The sequence below is a fragment of the Sebastes fasciatus genome, chromosome 20, assembly GCF_043250625.1.
Source record: "Sebastes fasciatus isolate fSebFas1 chromosome 20, fSebFas1.pri, whole genome shotgun sequence".
Taxonomy (NCBI): Eukaryota; Metazoa; Chordata; class Actinopteri; order Perciformes; family Sebastidae; genus Sebastes; species Sebastes fasciatus.
Genome location: NC_133814.1, coordinates 21752469 through 21771704, shown reverse-complemented (window position 1 = coordinate 21771704; position 19236 = coordinate 21752469). Strand labels below are relative to the sequence as shown.

At 41.8% G+C, this 19236-nt stretch overlaps 1 protein-coding gene across 7 annotated transcripts in view; it reads left to right on the top strand.

The window, feature by feature from the left end:
• Nucleotides 1-19236, top strand: part of sdk2b (sidekick cell adhesion molecule 2b) — a 334097-nt gene that overhangs the window by 301909 nt on the left and 12952 nt on the right. For 2 of the 7 annotated variants that reach the window (XM_074619349.1, XM_074619354.1), the window contains exons 33-43: nt 1499-1631; nt 2216-2272; nt 3526-3627; nt 3959-4074; nt 5564-5750; nt 7631-7768; nt 8159-8368; nt 8866-8991; nt 9930-10094; nt 10237-10377; nt 12471-12630. In XM_074619349.1, coding sequence (XP_074475450.1) covers nt 1499-1631; nt 2216-2272; nt 3526-3627; nt 3959-4074; nt 5564-5750; nt 7631-7768; nt 8159-8368; nt 8866-8991; nt 9930-10094; nt 10237-10377; nt 12471-12630 — 1535 coding nt within the window. The remainder of the gene's footprint in view (nt 1-1498; nt 1632-2215; nt 2273-3525; nt 3628-3958; nt 4075-5563; nt 5751-7630; nt 7769-8158; nt 8369-8865; nt 8992-9929; nt 10095-10236; nt 10378-12470; nt 12631-19236) is intronic. The other 5 variants (XM_074619353.1, XM_074619350.1, XM_074619352.1 and 2 more) reach the window with 5 other exon arrangements.

The following is a 19236-nucleotide window of genomic DNA, read 5'->3' as shown; positions in this document are numbered from 1 at the left end:
GTTTCCACTGCGGATAGTATCCCCTCAGTGAAAGCGCGATTCTCAGCTGATCGCCATAGCAACGCCGCGTGAAACTGCCGTGGCATCATCTTCAACGTGACACTCGCTGAATCCTTTCACCTGCAACCAAGCAGAGGAACGTCTGCACTTTGTCGTAGTGTACGGCGTAATTTTGCAGGCTGACATTTTTTAATATCTGGGTTGAGGAAATATTGTGGCTATTTAAAAATTGCGGGTTTGTGCAGAACGTCCCGAGAATGCATGTATAATAAGAACCGGATACGGCACCCGAATTGCTCCGCATACGCCAAAAACGTTTTCTAGCTTTTGGGATTACTTTTGGTTTATGCGGCCCACTGAATATGCGCAGTCGTGTTTCTCCCGCTGGCCCGTAAACTTTATATTGAGATGATGTCCCAGATATTTAAATTGCTTTTCTGGGCTCGAGGAACGTTTTACAAATATAAAACCTCCATGCATCAAAAACTCAAAATAGAAAGAGTCATAATCAGTTCGAGGTGTGTTCGAGGCATCTCTTTTACAATGATGGTCTTTGGGGTAAATGATTTTGGGGTCGCAGGGGGATTTTTCGTTGCAATACAGCGGGTGGCCACTGGAAGAAATTGGAAGTGTCGCGCAAGTGACGATTCTAGGGACGATTTTCTCTGACCAATCAGTGGTCTGCGGTGTTTTAACTCCACCTTCTAGTATCGGCTCAGCTCGCTTGAAACCTTGACTGATGTGATACCAAAAAAAGTACCAGTTACCAGGTGCTAATGGAAAACCAAAAAAAAGCAAGTTGAGTTTAGTAGTCGGCACAGAGCTGGATTCTTGCGATGTCACAAGAGAGGATCTCATGTCACATGAAAATCCATCTTGTCAGGCTTCAAGTAATGCGTTTGTGTCCGGCGAGCTATGACTGGACCAATCAGCATCCTGTGAGGAGCTACTGGCAGCTACGGCCGTGGCTTAGGTGTGTGTCCATCTAAACAACAATGCTTCTGAAGAGATTAGCGTAGATGTTGCAATAGCATCAGTTCTATCAGAACTGGAGAGTATTTCTTCATTGAAAGAAGAACGAAGAACGACACTGAAGGCTTTTCTCGAAGGAAAAGATGTTTTCCCTCTTCCTCCAAGCAAGAGTTTGATTGACAGATGGTTCATCCAATCACCTATTTTTTTGAAAGTGCCTGCCCTTTTCCAAACTAGTTTCCAATGACGGCTTCTCAGACGGTTCTGTGTAAACAAAACCATCTGGCGTGTCAGGTTAACCGTGCCGTACCATGCAGTGGAAATGCAGCATTAGAGACAAAAGGGGTGATGAAGTGGAATTTTACAATGAAGAAACAGACAAGTAAAATGCCTATTAGGGTGAAATTAGAAATTTATATGACCGCATTAGAACTGGAAGAACTGGGTCACATGCAGTATTGTGAGCTATTTCTGGGGCTCAGTTCTGCTACATTAGACCTTAACTCCCTCATCTCTCCCCTCACAGCCCCCCTCGGAGGAGAAGATAAATGGAATCTTATTGGGCTTTCGGATTCGATACCGGGAGCTGCTGTATGACCGTCTCCGCAGTTACTCCCTTCACACCATCAACAGTATGTCCACCTGGGGTGAGCTCACTGGTGAGGAATCACTGCAGCTAACATGATAAAGTGTCGGTATTTTACCACCTGTGCTTTTGGTTTCTTACACAAATACATTTTCCAGTAGAACTGTCATTAACCGAAGACAGTAATTGCACATCAAAATCCAGCAATGGTATATTGGGAAAACAAGTGTCATTTTCCTCTGCTTTACTCCAGCAACATTGTCACACAGTTATGAGACTCCATCACGGTTGATTAATTCCTGTGAAGTCTTTGCAGCACCATTATATCCATCAGAGGAAAACTTTCACACAAGCCTATTCTGTTCCCCAAGATCCCCGCTGGTCTTGACACTTCGCAGCAAAACATTTCATCTTGTGATCAGCTGCAAGCTATTATTAGGTTGACTCAGGAGCCGCTCTGTTTTCTATTGCTCCGTGTAACTCAGCCTATAATTTAACTCTCGTTGAGCCATTCTGCGCCTCACTCAGAGGTATGATCACTGTGATTGTGTTTTTTTTATATCAGACTTTGGACACTAAGCCTATTGTGTCTCCACTACCTCCCCTCTCATTTCACCTTGTTTTTTATCGCTTTTCCTTTCTACCTCTCCACCGCAGCCCCCTACAGCATCCAGAATCTGAGTGATTCAACGCTGACGCAGCATGAGTTGGACAGTAAGTTTCGTCTCTGTCTCACAAAAACACACAATCACACATTTTTTATTTGTTCAAAATGTACCTTAAAGGGAGATTTGTCAAGTATTTTAATACTCTTATCAACATGGGAGTGGGCAAATATGCTTGCTTTAAGCAAATATATGTATATATTTATTATTGTAAATCAATTAACAACACAAAACAATGACAAATATTGTCCAGAAACCCTCACAGGTACTACATTTAGCATTAAAAATATGCTCAAATCATAACATGGCAAACTGCAGCCCTACAGGCAACAACAGCTGTCGGTGTGTCAGTGTGCTGACTTGACTATGACTTGCCCCAAACTGCATGTGATTATCATAAAGTGGGCATGTCTGTAAAGAGGAGACTCGTGGGTACCCATAGAACCCATTTTCATTCACATATCTGGAGGTCAGAGGGCAAGGGACCCCTTTGAAAATGGCCTTGCCAGTTTTTCCTCGCCAAAATTTCGTGCAAAGTTCTGAGCGTTATTTAGCCTCCTTCACAACAAGCTAGTATGACATGGTTGGTACCAATGGATTCCTTAGGTTTTCTAGTTTCATAAAATGCCAGTATCCTTAAAACTGAGACTGCTGCAACCTCAAAAAAGTGGCCACAAGTGGCGCTAATGTGTTCAAGAAATTAGTGCCGTTAAAACGAATTTGCGTTAACGCGTTGTTATCGCGTTAACTTTGACAGCCCTAGTTCTCAATGACTCAATCCCCAAACTAATTAGGTTTTAAAAAAAGCCGTCTCAATATGTTCTCAAGTGCCCCCGCTGAAGAGCAGAGTGTCGAGCAAATTAACACAACATTTGGCTGCTTATAGTCACATCGCTTTGGTACAAACACTTCGGCTGAGGCCAACGGAAGCTCTCTGTCTACAGAAATTCTTGAACACTGAGTACACAAGCTTGCGTAGTCCAACATACTTCTTGGTTTGCTCATGTCAGCGTATTTGGATAAGCGCTACAAAAACAGATGGCCACATATTTTCTCCTGCACCCTTGTGATTATTTACAGCAGAAAATCAGTGTTCAGTTCCCATTAGCAGTGTTGTGAGGATGAGTGGGAAGCCAGTGAGAGATTATATCCTTATTATTGCCCTACCGACTTTTACTAATTGTTTGCACCTGGAGGTGGAAGGAATATTGGGTGTTCATATTTGGGAGCATTAAACTGTTAAAATAAACTGTTAAATATAGCTCCCAACGTTGTATCCCTGTTTCTTTACTTCTGCTGCAGAGCTAAGTAAACACAAGCGCTACGAGATACGCATGAGTGTATACAACGCTGTGGGCGAGGGGCCAGCCAGCTCGCCGCAGGAGGTGTTTGTGGGAGAAGCAGGTATGTACTCTTCCTGTACATTTCAATCAACACAGTCTCAAGTGCAAAATGATTTGACCACCCTCGATGCAAGAGGATTAGGCTTCTTTATACAGCAACCACTCACACAACCTGTGTGTTGAAGTGATCTCCTTTAGAAGCACGCTAGGAGTTCAGGTGTCTTTCTTAGATCTCAAGGCTTTTCTGCTTACTGTAGGTTGAACGGTTTAATTTATTTTAGCTGAAATGCTGCCTGTCTAAGTCTAGTAGGGATATCAGATACTAAAACAATCACTTACAATACAGAAAAGTCTTGCATTGTATGGTTAATTTGTGTGACGGCGTTCAACAGTGCCTACAGCGCCGCCCCAGACTGTGGCCATTCAGTCCGCGACAGCCACTCAGCTGGACGTGACGTGGGACCCTCCTCCTGTCGATGCTCAGAATGGAGACATCCAGGGCTACAAGGTCAGATTCACGCTTTTATTTAATTTTTTTTATTCATATTTTATTTCATAAAATGATTACAGCAACAACAGACCTTTGACATGAACCAAAAAAAAACGACAATTAAATCTACATATAACTGTATAGCCATTTAAAATACAGTAAATGGATAATAAAAAAAAGATATAGCTGTGTAATTAAGGAAATGAAAATATGGAGAAAATACTTTAACGTAACTACATCCAAAATAACAAAAAATAGATAATGGTAAATAAAACTAAATACAGAATAAAAATAAATTAAAAACAAATTAAAAACATCTACAGTACAATGGGGTAGTACAGAGTTCCCCCTATAGCCATTTCCACTCACACCTATCACATGACCTTATTTCCTATCGTGCATTCTCACCCACCTAATCCTCGGGTCAAGACAAGGGAAGTAAATCTGAAATTGTAGCCTGCCGCGAGCTGCCATGCAATGTGTGTGAAAAGCTGTGGCCATTTGATTCTGCGGCTAAACAAAAGTTGGGAAAAGTTTAACTTTCAGCGGCGAAGTGCGGCCAGAGAAGACCCGCTGCCAATCAGTTAACAGATCCTGTGACTCCTGGGACATGTTGACGTATTGTCACAAAGAATTTCTTCCCACCTGAAACACATGAAACGCCTCCCAGTCAAAGAAAATCGCCACTGCCTGGTGTGAATTTGGTGTTAAATAGATAACTAGCTAGTGCCTGTGATGTATATTGTGCGAGACAAGACATGTAGTTCACTCTCTAATGGTGCATATAGGGAAGACACATATTTAGCCACATTATATAATAGAGAGTATTCACAAAGTCAGTTCCAATTAGTCGTATTGGCTTTATGACAGGCTTTATAACGACTGTCCATATCAGCATTATATCGCTCCCACTTCCGGAGATGGAGTTCAACCTTATTGAGTAACCTGAATGATTTTGTAGTGCAGCTAGTTTACCCAACTGGATGAGCAGAGGAAGCTTTGCAATCGAGTTTCCGTCCCAGCGTGAGGGCAGTTTGAACCCAATCTGCATCAGACGGAGTTAAATCATCTACTGTAACACCGCGGGGTCAGATTCACACTTTTCTTAAACTCTCGCAGCAAACGCTGCTAAGTGCCATATTGGGCCCAGGAGCAGCACGTTTTATGAGCCTACTTCCCAATAAGGCAACAATATTATCCTCAGTTTGTATCTTTATATAAATATTCAAACGTTTTTGTGGTTCACAGGAGACCACATCTATTTGATGTTAATCACCATTAAATGCACATTTCCACACGTTTAGCTAACGCTGTTTTCCAGAGGGGCTTTCAATGGAAGGTTTAGTCTGTTGCTCAAGAAAACATTTACAGGGAATAAAACGAAACTGCTCTCCCTTCAGGGACTTTGAAATGGGGCTGAGTTTTATAGAAGCAGAAGTACCGGTATTCCCCGGACAACATCTGTAGACACACATTAATATTTATTTATTACTCTTTTTCCATGCAGGTTTACTTTTGGGAATTCCAGCGTAAGAATGAGACGGAGCGGCTGCGGACTCTGTTCATGCCGGAAGGAGGGGTGAAGCTGAAGAATTTGACTGGTTACACCACCTATATGATCAGCGTCGCCCCCTTCAATGCAGCCGGGGACGGGCCGCGCAGCCCGCCGACGAGGGGGCGCACTCAGCAAGCAGGTAAATCTAGATCTGAAACTAGACACCAATGATGATGCAAAGACTTTATGAATGAGTGCAACAAGACTACTGCAATCACGCAATACAGTAAAAATCTCTGTATGTAATGATTGAACACATGACGGAGAGGTACTGAGAAAAAGAAGACAAGCTGAAGACAAACGAGGTGACAGGATGACACGACTAAAGCAGATGAATTATAGCATGTTCATTCATTTGTCACATTTATGTGCTGGTGGCGTTAGCTTGGAGAACCCTGAGTGTTTTCTCAAAGTGGATGAGTCAACCATGAGGAAAGGATTTGATGTGAAGATGATGCTAATCGCTGCTGTCAGCATGCCAAACGATGTTAGCGGAACCACACACTGAGCATAAGTTCCTAATCAGCAAACTCACTCCGAAACTCATTTGCTGAATCTCCTGTTTTGTCTGAAAAGGAGGTATGGAAATTCTTTGAGCAAGCTTTCTCTCTGCAGGCACGCTATACGTACACATTCCCATTTTAATATCGAACTTGGCCCAGCAAAAAGGAAGAAAAAGAGCCTGTTCTCAGCTCTCTCTCTCTCTCTCTCTCTCTCTCTCTCTCTCTCTCTCTCTCTCTCTCTCTCTCTCTCTCTCTCTCTCTCTCTCTCTCTCTCTCTCTCTCTCTCTCTCTCTCTCTCTCTCTCTCTTGGGTAACTGTCGTGAGAGGAGGAAGCAGATGACAAGCTAGAAGGGGGGAGGAGGGGAGGAGCACAGTGGAGAGAGTTATCCCGTCTTTTTAGAAGACAAAAGGAGCTTTGTCTTCCGCAAGCGTCTCAACTTCTGCTCGACAAGTTTAAAGAAGACAACAGGGAGAGCTGTGTTTTGGAGCACAGTGGTGTCACAGGCTCAGTCAGCTGTGACGGGGCCTGGAGGCTGAGAGTTGTCATTGTGGTTGTGAATTAGTGCGACCCAGGTCAGATAGTCATTTTTTTAAGTGATGTCAAGCCTTTTAGCCTGCATGCGGTTTATAAAAACTGTAGTGTTTTAACCTAATCAAGGCAGTTCAGCTGGTGAACAAGGACACAGACTCACTGCAAAGCACTGAAACAAGGCTGAGTTCTGGATCTGCAGTAAGAAAAGTTACAGTTTAGACCTGCAGGTGTGCTGAGAGAAAAGAAATCACTTTCTCAGTTTTGCCAAACACACAAAGAAAACCGCAGCTGTAACTCTCATAGCCTCCAGGTGGTGAACGGTGTTGTGCAAGTTCACACTTCACAAGAGCTGGCTCAAAGTTCAGTTCACACGGATTGAAATGTCTTCTGTTGTTTGCTTTTTAAACTGGTCGGATGTTGTGGTGTTTAATTAGTCTTTCAGACTGATTTTCAGCATCCGGTCCCCCCAGGTCTCAGGGACAGCTTCATACCACAGGCCACTTTGAAGTCTTGAGCTCCTGAGCTCATCACTTTACCATTATATACGTTACTTACTGTTTACATCTCTGTATACATATGCAGTATATTAGGGCTATCGATCGATTAAAATATTAATCGCATATTTTTTATCTGTTCAAAATGTAACTTAAAGGGAGATTTATCAAGTATTTAATACTCTTGTCAACATGGGAGTGGGCAAATATGCTGCTATATGCAAATGTATGTATATATGTATTATTGGAAATCAATTAACAACACAAAACTTGACTATGACTTGCCTCAAACTGCATGTGATTATCATAAAGTGGGCTTTGACTGTAAAAGGGAGACTCGTGGGTACCCATAGAACCCATTTTCATTCACATATCTTAAGTTCGAAGGTCAAGGGACCCCTTTGAAAATGGCCATGCTAGTTTTTAAGCATACTTAGTTTATTGACTACTTCCCATGCATCTTTTAACCTTTGACCTCTGAATGTTCCAGCTCCCAGTGCTCCCAGCTTCATCCACTTCAGTGAGCTGACCACCACCTCGGTCAATGTGTCCTGGGGCGAGCCCACCTTCCCTAACGGCATACTTGAGGGCTACCGTCTGGTCTATGAGCCCTGCACACCGGTAGATGGTGAGCTCTCATTCTTACCCTTCACACTTTGCTCAAAAATGGCTGCTGGCTTCTATTAAAGCTTCATGCACACGACAAGATCTAATAGGATTATCAATAAACTTGTGTAGAATTTGACTTTTGTTTAGATCAATTTTTACCTCGTCGAAATCTTGTGGTGTGCATTTGTCTTGGGCTATAAGCTAATCATCACCTTGACCTTACCAGCTTGTATGTCATTGCAACCTTTTATATATCCTCTATTATCATCACAAATGATACGTGAATCTGAACATATGTCCCTCTACTAATTCCATTACTGCGTGTGTTTGTGTGTTTACCTGTGTTGAGTGTGCTCCCACACTGCCTGGCCTGTGTAAGACCTGCTCTAAATGTGGTTTGTTTGTCTAGAGTCCTCAGTGGCCTGTGCCGAATGTCTTCACTCCCCCTCCCCCCCAGGCGTCAGTAAGACAGTGACGGTGGATGTGAAGGGGAGCGGCCCCCTCTGGTTGAAGCTCAGAGACCTGGCTTACGGCAGCACCTACAACTTCCGCATCCGGGCCAAGACTTTTATCTACGGGCCCGAGGTGGAGGCCAACATCACCACTGGCCCGGGAGAAGGTAATGGCCATGATGTTTGTTCATGAAAATGAATTTGTTTAAATTCGTAATTTTTTTATTTATTATGAATTTTTTAGTGTTTTGTTTTTTTGTTCTGTTTTATTTTTTTGAATTCTTCATTTTATTTTATTTTTTTCATTATTATTATTTTATTATTATTATTATTATTATTTTTTTTTTATTTATTTATTATTATATTTTTTAATTTATGTTTTGTTTTTTAAATGCATTTTATTTTTTATTTTTTATTATTTTTTTATTTTCATTTTAGTTTTAGGTTTTTTGTGTTTTTTTATTTGTTTGTTTTTTTGTTTTTTTATTTTTTTTTATTATTTTTAAATTTATGTTTTTTAATTCCTCATTCTATTTTTAATTTTTTAATTTTTTAAAATTTTTAAAAAAAAATTTATTTAAATTTATTTCTTTATTTCTTTATTTTGTAATTTTAGTTCTTCATTTTAAATACTTAACTTCAACTTGTAATTATTCTTCCTCAGGAGCCCCAGGACCCCCCGGAGAACCCTTTATCACGCGCTATGGTTCGGCCCTGACCATCCACTGGACCAGCGGGGACCCGGGACGTGCTCCCATCACGCGCTACGTGATCGAGGCCAGACCTTCAGGTTTGTGCCTCCGCTGCTTAAGGACACACAGATGATCATTACTTCAGCCATGAGTTTGTAAACCTTGCCTTATGTTGGCGTCCTTGATACTTTCATTAAGAAAAATGGTGTAAAGTGTCAACATCTGCTGCCCCAGAGTCTGTCTCACTGGTATTTTAATGGGTTATTGATCGGGGCGCTGCAGTTGGGACAGTTGGCATCAGGTTTCGGTTGTGATTGACGGGCGCTGGCAGGGTTAAGAAGGTGAGAGAGAGAGGGATGCGTTTCACTACTTTTGAGTGAAAATTGAAGGGGGTACTTAGATCCTAGGGTCCTAGATTTTAAGGAGGATTAGCAACACTGTTGATTATAATATATAGCGTAGATTAATACCCAGGGGACGAGGAAGATGGTTAAACCAGCCTCACACAACCCCCTTCCCCCCTTCGTCTCCATATGCCAAGGGCCATAACTCTCTGCAGTATCATATAACTTAATGACTTGTTTTTGTCTTCAAATGAAATTACGTCAGCTTTTCTAACTTTTACCAAAGTTTAGCAACGTGACAGATAACCTCCGGTGCTCGTTTCTGTCTGTGTACCCCATTAAAGGAGTCAAACTTACATTGATGTTTACAAGCAGCGATGTGTAATAAATGATCTCTGGCAGGGTTTCCAAAGCAAGCCATCTAACATAGCTTCGTTTGAAATATGGCTGCACCACTATTTACGATGTAGATTTGGTTGCTGTAAATTTTACGGGAGCAGTGAAATTGATGGATTGTGTAATATTTGTGGGAATTATAAATTACCCCGGGAGCTGCCAGCCAGACTAGAGCCTTATATCAAAACTAAACAACCAACCTGTTAACAAAGACATATTGGCATTGTTAAAATGTTTTACAAGTTTCATTTTCTCACCGTACTCACCCCAAAATTAACACTTAAACTTCATTGCAGATGAGGGATTGTGGGATATCCTAATCAAAGACATCCCCAAGGAAGTAACATCACACACGTTCAGCATGGATATCCTGAAGCAAGGGGTCAGTTACGACTTCAGGGTCATTGGAGTGAACGACTACGGCTACGGCTCCCCTAGTCTACCTTCTCCTTCTATATCAGGTGAGCTTTCATGTATTGTCTCGATATAGAAATTAATTTCAGACTAAATTGAATTCCCTACGGTTATTCAGACATCACGGAAACATGGCCAGTTGTTTCTTTAACAACCATGAATTTCCAATTTTCTGTGTTTTTTTTCCAGCCCAAAAAGTGGCGCCTTTCTACGAGGAGTGGTGGTTCCTGGTCGTGGTGGCCTTGGTGGGGCTCATCTTCATCCTGCTGCTGGTTTTCATCCTCATTATCAGAGGACAGAGCAAGAAGTACGCCAAGAAGTCTGAATCAGGTGGGTGCACGCTATTAAATGGAGAGTTATCTCGAGACTCTTTTCATATACAGCAGGTCTAGACTACTCTATAATTTACAGAGACCCAACATTCCCCCCATGAGCAAGAACTGAGGCACAGTGGCAAGAAAACACTCCCCTTTTATGGAGTAGAAACCCTGGGCAGGAGCGAGCTCCAGGTGGGCAGCCATCTGCTTCAAACGGTTGGGTTGAGAGAGAGAAAGAGAGAGAGAAGCCGTGTTTCCATTCACATATGCTTATTTACATTTTGAAGTATCACATTAGAAAAGCTGTATGGAAATGGCAAAAATGTATAAATCTTTTTTACGCTCGCTTGAGATGGTGTTTAACCTTTGTCGAAAAAGAGCTGATGCACTAAATGAGTTATGGAAACGCCTTTTCCGAATAAATTCTTATGTAGAAAACATTTAACTCACGTGACTGATCAGCTGCAGTCTGCGTCTTCTTGGATATTCCCATAACGTGCGATTGTTTGTCTTTGTCTCCGGTTAACGAGAAACATGGCCAATACTCGCCGACATGAAATACAATTAAAACTCGCCCAATTGAAGACCTACTCTCCATTTTTCTATCGTAGATAGATAGATGGTCAAGCCGACTTGTTTTGTTCCCGGTTCGCAACCTCTACTTCTTCTACTCTGGCGGATTACAACCATGCGTCGCCTATATAACTACTGACTAAACTACGCTGTTGCCGAGTTCATTCGCTCCAAACCAGTTGATGGAAACGCACCTAATTTACGTTTATTTTTTGCTATATTTCATACATTTTGATTAAAATTCGCTTGACAATTGAATGGAAACACAGCAAAAAAAACTCCCTTTAAGGGGTGGAAACCTTGTGCAGAACTGGCTTTGGGTGGGCGGCCATCTGCCTCGACCGGTTGGGTTGAGAGAGGGAGAAGTTTTAGCATCTCTGTGTGTCTCTCTAACTATTATCAAAGTCTTGTACCTTCTAACCCAGCGGCACGAAGGCCAAGAATCTGATGACTTGACTTTTTTTTATAAATGAGTCACACTTTAAGGGTATTTAATGATTTATGTTTTTCAAATACTGAACAGAGAACTTGAGGTAACTTTTTCAGAAGGTCATATTCTAATTTTGAATGATTTTGAATAATAATTGACTGAGTAGCAGGGGAAAAAGAGCATAGGGAAGCAGGAGTAGGGGGCATACTGGTCCATTCAGTGCAGCTCTGACATCAGCGGGTATTTCCCTCGGCTCAGCACTTCTGCCACTGCTTGTTTAGCTGCCAGGCAGGGGAGAGGAGGGGGGTCCCCGCGGGTCACTGCCCATCTTTCTGACTGACGGAGGAAAAACAAGAGGTTCCTTCTCACTCCGACACAAAGACGCTCTCAAAGCCTCCGTATTCCCCTCCAGGAATCTGGCCCAGGCCACTGGACCTACCCAGTTGGGTTTTCTTTTTCTGTGTGTTTGCGTAACCACCGATTGACCTCGAGTAGCCCGGAGCAACCGCGGAGGTCTTGGCCCTACGCTGTGGTCCCTCTCATAACTCTCAGGATGACTGAGAGTGTTTTTAACCTGTAGCATGGCAAAGCCGCCACAGCGCCTCCAAACATTAATCTACTGTGGAGCAGCGTGGCAAGTCTGTCACTCTCAGTTTATAGTGTCGGGCGGTTTGATTAATCATCGCGGGACACTTTGGGAGACGATGCAAAATAGTTTGTTATTACCCATTCATGTGTGATTCACAGACAGTGTGTGCACAGAGAGGCACACTCATTCATCATATTCTGAAATCATGCATTTCTATCAGTTTGGAAATACATGTGTCATTTGTACTCATAACCAGGGGTGGATGAAGTACCGGAAGGCCACACTTGAGTAAAAATACAGATATGTAACCAGAAAATGACGTTTCATTGATGGTTCATTCATTCATGTTTTCATTCGGCAACATGTAATATTTAATCATCTATTTGTCATCCTTCCTAATTCCTAATTTTGTTCAGTCCCTCGCTCTTCACCCACCGATCAAGCCATTGATCCGTTCCATTCATCGTCCCCGTCCACTAACCTCGCTGTCCGTCTCGGCCTGTGTGTCACACAGTGTCTCTGTACGTGTGTCCAGGTAACAACTCCAACTGCAACGCGCTGACCCACGGTGACATGGTGAGCCTGGACGAAGGCCGCTTCCCCGCTCTGGAGCTCAACAACCGAAGGCTCTCTGTGAAAAACTCCTTCTGCCGGAAGAACGGCGTCTACACCAGGTCAGTGATGATCTACGAGGCTGATGTAAACCAGAACATTTAATGTGCAGATTATATTTAAACTAGAAGTTAATTAAATATCCATATGGTAAGATAATTGAGTTATCTGTGGAAACTTCACCTCATGCCTGAACACATTTCCAGCTCTCTCTCCTCCTGACAACTTGGACTTCACTCTATTTAAAAGCAGTATATAAAAAGACTCACTATTTAATGAGCTTCTGTATTTCAGTGAATCCCAGCTGTAGGACATGTAGCACGCTGAGACCGTGACCTTGTTTCAAGCCAATCACTCTGACTGACACCTGCAGGGAGTCCAACTTTTGGATCCGACTGTATACTTTGCATTAGATCATTAATACCTGTTTTAAGTAAGAGGTGGTTTTAGAGACAGTTGCAATCATGTTGTTGAGGAGAGTTGAACATACGTGCCAACCTTGAGACCTCAAAAATAAGGAGGATTTCAAAACCAAAGAAAAATTTGAGTTTTGTTTCCTGCATTCTGGTGACTTTTAAAGAATGAAAATAACAAAATAATAAATACACTGCAGCAGCAATCTTTGTTAAATAGGCCTACTTTTAATTCTCAAGAAAGAAAACTAAATAATTCACCCCTCTGGCGTGAACTTGTGTGAATATCTGGCATAAACTAATATTCAACAGTTTTTATTGATTCATTATTTTTTTTGCTCCTGCTTGAGTATTTCTTTCTCTCAGTACTCTCCATTTCTCTCTCCGTCTCTCACTCACTGAAGGTCCTTTCAGACACAACGCGACAACGGCACCACTGCGCTCTGAAACCCTTTATTTCCTATGGTGTGCGCCACACCACAACGGCTTTTCGCTAAGTCGAGAAAAGCCCAATTTTGGCGCTGCGCGCTGTGATGTGCGGCAAGCGCAGCTCAAACAACGTTGTGTCGGTCACGATTGTATATATATATAATTTATATCCATGGTCGCGAGCAGCTCTCTTCCGCTGGGAAACAACATCTGGTGTTGCTTTATTGTCGTCCGAGTGGAAACAGTAGGGTTTATACCGTGGAGTATTAAGAGAACTGGATACAGCGTTGGAGGCGCGGTCCAGTTCCTATGAAAGTCGCTCAGTGGCGCATGAAGCAAAAATGGCTCGACTTCAGACTGGAAAAGTACCCGGATGTTCCGGCGATCTTCCGCATCCATTGGCGCAGACGCAGTAGCCTCGGTCTGGGTCTCATTCACATGAACGGAGGATGGGAAATAACTCTAGACCTAATGATTTGAATAAGGGCTGTTCAAGTGTTCATACTGGGAAATTGATTCACCTCAAACTAAATTATCTGCTGAGTTACAGACATCTCTTTCCCAATGTAAGTCTATGGGGGAAAAAAAGTATTTTTGGGCCCAATGGCATCACGTGACGGACACGGAAGTTGTAGTACTGCCGTTTGGCCACTACGTAAATTTGCATGAAAGCCTGGCGCTCTTCCTGGAGGGCTTGGTTTATACACGCTGTACAAAGCCAGAAGCAGGTTGAGATAACGAAAGGTAAAAAAGGTGTGAAAATGGGTAGAAAAACGGGAGAAGTGTGACCCAGAGAGGAAACTGGGTTGGCAAGTATGCAGTTGAACGGTTTGTCAGCAGTGACCGTATTTCATATGCATATCATAGCATCCCGTAGTGGGAGATGTGATTCAGGGGAGACAGGTGCACTCTGATGTTTCACCGAAAGGAATTAGTCTCCTCTGTGTGTGCATACATGCATGAGTCTGCATGTCCATATTGTGAAAAGTACCTTGTGTATGTGTTTGTTTGTGTTTGTGTGGATGTGTGGATGTGAGTGTGGTCTCGAGGACAGATCAAAGCAGCTCCAGGTCTTTGAGGAGCTTCCAGGCAGCTTCCCATTATGTCTCTGGGCTTGAAGGGGGGAGGGGAGGCCGGTAGTGAAAGAATGCACAGATGTACTTTCAGACTCAGCACTCTTTGAACTCGTAGCCCATAGCAGAGCAACCCGAATCCCAACACCTGAGCCCCCCGATTATAGTTTAATGCCACATCTTGATCTCCGGTCTCAGAACACCAAAGACAGGATGAAGTCCTCTGCCTGATACGGGGATAAAAAATCAAACATTCGTAATCCCACTGTGTTCATTCTGATTCAGAGCTGTGTCAGGCAGCAAATGCCATTTATGTTTGATTTTGGATACAGAGATTTTCTCTCTCTGTGTGGAGATCATTTTGTCCAGAGTTTAACAAAAAGAGCCAATATGCATGACAGTAAATTCAATCACAGGGAAGTCAATGCAGTTCACTCTGGATGACTGACAACTTAAAGGGTAACTTCAGTATTTTTTCAACATGGACCCTGTTTTCCCAGGTTTTTGTGTCTAAGTGAGTAATGGGGAGAACAGTGAAATTGGTCCAGTATTGAAGGAGAGCGCTGTAGACGGCAGCTGCTCACTAGCTGCAACATGGTGCTATTGGGGCAAGCTGGAACTGTCATTTACGTCCTCTAAAAGTGCTTGTTTTTGCCACTGACAGGCTCAGATTGTTATTATAAGTGTCTGACAACATTATGGAAAGGACCCTATGGCGACGACCAAAAACCAAGATAGCAACAGCCGAAAACCATGATGGTGACGGCCAAAAACCACTATCACCAAAAACCAAGATTGCGACGGCCCAAAACCAAGATGATGATGACCAAATTGAGGAACTCGAGGCTTGAAAACAGCAGTCTACAAACCAATGGGAGATGTCACAGTGACTACGTCCACTTCTTAGATACAGTCTATGTGTCAGACACTTATAATAACATTCTGAGCCTGTCAGTGGCAAAAACAAGCACTTTCAGTTGACGTAAATTGACGGCGAAACGGTTGCCCCGAGCGATTACTGTACATTGCTGCTCGTTTAGTAGCTGCCGTCTGCAGCATTCTCCCTCAATACTGGACCAATCTCAGAGATTGACGTCCCCATTAAACACAAAACGTGGGAAAAATCGGTGACCAAAGTTACCCTTTAATCTGTCACTAATTGAATTGTCAATATGCCTATTAGCACTGTAAGGGGGTTAAAATGAATGGTAAGAATAGTAGAATAGTAACACTTAGATACTTGTTACACAGCCGATTCTGGTTAAGAATAAACAGTTTAGGTATCATGTGGTCCTACAGTTTATGTAAAACATTAGCAGTCCAAATCCACTCTGTCAGCTCTGTTGGCACATAAAAGCACATTGATGTTGAAGTTCAGCATCCAGAAGATCGATGTTTCACTGCTGTTATGATAAAGAGGGACAGATTAACAGCATCATTCCCACATGGCTTTGTATCATTCACTTTTAACAGTTTGAAACTTACTTTGACACAGTGGTTTGGGGTTTAAGGAGGTCCTGGTGAAGTAATTCAGTGTAGATTAACATGGTTTTAAACAGTGTTGAGTGACAAAGCTCTTGAACACTTCAGACATGTTAATGAGTCCCTACAGGCGGTTGTAGCAAGAGGAGAGCCTGATAATGAGAATAGACTGAGGGCAGGTTTGATTTCACCCCCTGCTTCTCATTTCTTACCCGAAGACGCACTGCCGACTGAATTTAGCTGCGAGAGGATTAAGTAGAGGACCCTTTTCTATGCAAGTGAGAGAGCTGATAAATAATTCACGTCTCACTCAACAGTGTAAGAGAGTCAAGGAGAAGAGGTGAAAGTGGGCTGAGATTCCTCAATGTTTTTAAACAGGCAGTTTATCATAATGTCCCAGTGGCCTCCCAGTAGCATTGCTTCACACCGGCCCCAGCGGCTCTTTGTTTGCTTTGAGTTATAAGGACTGCTGAGGAATGGACGTTGGTAAAGGTTACGCTGGGCAGTCCTGTTGGGAATAAGTGCAGAGCTTTGATTCAAACTTTGATGTTGGACTGAATCTTAGAAAACTTGTATCTCTGGGGGGATTTTACTTGGCCATTATTTTAAAAAGTTGGTGTTGATTATTAGTAGAGCTGCAACGATTAATCGAGTAAACTATTACATTAATCGCCAACTATTTTGATTAATGTATTTGAGTAATTTTTTAAGAAGAAAAATGCAAAACTTTCTGAGTCCAGCTTCTTAGATGTGAATATTTTCTTGTTTCTTTACTCCTCTATGACAGTAAACTGAATATCTTGGAATTGTGGACAAAACAATACATTTGAGGACGTCATCTTGGGCTTTGGGAAACACTGATAGACTTTTTTCTGACATTTTATAGACCACACAACTAATCGATTAATCGAGAAAATATGGGACAGATTAATTAATATTGAAAATAATCGTTATTTGCAGCCCTAAATATTCATTTTTATCTTGCTATAAAGACCATCTCACAACAAATTAGTGCCATTGTAGGTTAAAAAAAGTAATAATTACGGAGACAATTTCTGAGATTAAAGTTGTACATTTACGAGAGAAAAAACGTGGATATTCTCTGAGATTAAAGTGGCAAATTTACCATTATAAAGGCATACATTTACAAGAAAAAAAACACAAATTTGCAAGATTATAAAGACATAAATTTACAACAGAAAAAACTTGGAAAAAATAGTGGAGTGCAAAAACCATGGTAAATTAAAAATCACAAATTTTTGAGGGTTTTTTTCTCGTAAAATTACAACTTTAATCTCGTAAATTTTTTCTCTGAATATTATCTCTCTCCCTCAGCTCTGTAATTATTATTTTTTTTTACCTACAATGGCTCTAATACGCTTTCATAAGATCTGGCACAGATTAGACAATGACTTCAAAGTATTCAAAACTGTGATTTACTGCTATTAGTCTATTAATCAAGTAGTCGATTGACAGAAAATGACTCAACAACTATTAACAAATCTCAAACTTTCATATGCTTTAGTTGAGTCTATCATTTACTTGATTAATTATGTCATTACTGCATTCATAACCCCCAATTCATCATGTTTTAACAGTTTTAGGTATAATAGTGTAAATTCCGATCATGATGAGAAAATAAGTGTAATAGAGTAAAGCAAGAAAAGTAAAGAAAGTACATCCTTAACACAGTGAAGCCCAGAGAGATACGCATACATGTATATCATGAATAACAAAACATGTATGTACATTGATACAATATACACCCAAGCTTTTTCAGTATGCGTAAGTAAATATTCATCCTTTTTATCCCTTGTTTTATTACACCTAATAAGATAAGCAAAATACATTCCATGTTAATATTATCAATTATCAGCAAAGTCATATAATATGCCTCAAATGATGAACATCCTCAAACATGTACAGAGATATCACACACATTAGTAGACCTGTAGTACGTTGTATATAAGTAGCTCTCTGTTATACACGTTTAACTCCTCCACTCAAGTAAATTAACTTAATATAACTCATCGAGCGTAATTGAATTCTCGCTTTGTGATTTCCCAGTGGAGTTTTCCATTTTCTCCACACACCACACTCAAAATACCAGCCCTTGTGAAAACTGCTGGAATTCACCCACAACCAACATTTTTGAAATGCTTTCAAAATATATTTATTTTGAAAAATGCTAACGTGGTTTTTGACGTGTAAAGTGGTTATGTGTGTGTGTGTGCATGTGTGCTGCTGGCAGCGACTGGCGGCTGGCAGCGACTGGCGGCCGACACTATGGCCTGGAAAGTCAACAGTATGTCCCAGTAGTCGCAGCCAAACCAGCACCAATCAGCAGAAACAGATGGGTGTTTGTTTAGCAGGACCGGCGACAGTGGAAAGTACGGAGGAGCTTAGGCACCGAGAGGTTTTTTTTTCCTCTCTTATTTACTTAAAGAACTCCTGACTAGAGCGCACCATTTTAGGAAACGTTTTTCCAGCATTTCATCTTTCTTCTTCCCCTCATTTTTCCTCATTCCTTCTTTCTTTCAGCTTTTAAGGTTTCACTCGACACCTCTCCTCGACCCTGTTCTCACTTCAAACTCCCTTCTTTGCTCACTCCTATCACTTACACTCTTTAAACATATATCTGAATGACATATTTGATCGCCGCAGGACGCCACTGACAAGGCTAATCCGTGCAATCATTCATGTAGGCTCTGATAACATTTGCCAGAGGCTGCCGTTCCTTTGATGACCTCTCGAGCGCCGCAAGAGTTTCGGTTTATAATTTAGTCACAAGAGCCCAGTGGTTTGACATTCCTCAGCCCACAGCGAGGACTGGATCAGGGGGAATTATTCATTCCTGGAGAGAAGACTGGCTAAAGGGAGCCATCTCATAAGTGTCCCATGATTCTCTTCAAGCTGCACTCCTACACACTCAAACAGACAGTGAAGACATGTGAACTGTGGCGTCTCAGACATTAGTGAGAATGAAACAAAGAGTCATAATGTGCTTGTTTATCAGAAAGCGATTTAATATGATTTCTGGATTCAATAAAGAAGGCCAAATTATTTTTAGCATAGATGCATCAGTTATATCAGAACAGTATTTCTTCATTGAAAGAAGAGCAAAGAACGGCACTGAAGGCTTTTCTCGATGGAAAAGATGTTTTCGCTCTTCTCCCTGCTGGCTTCGGCAAGAGTTTTATTGACAGATAGTTCATCCAATCACCTGCTAAGTATTTTTTCAAAGTGCCTTCCCTTTTCCAAACAGTTTCCA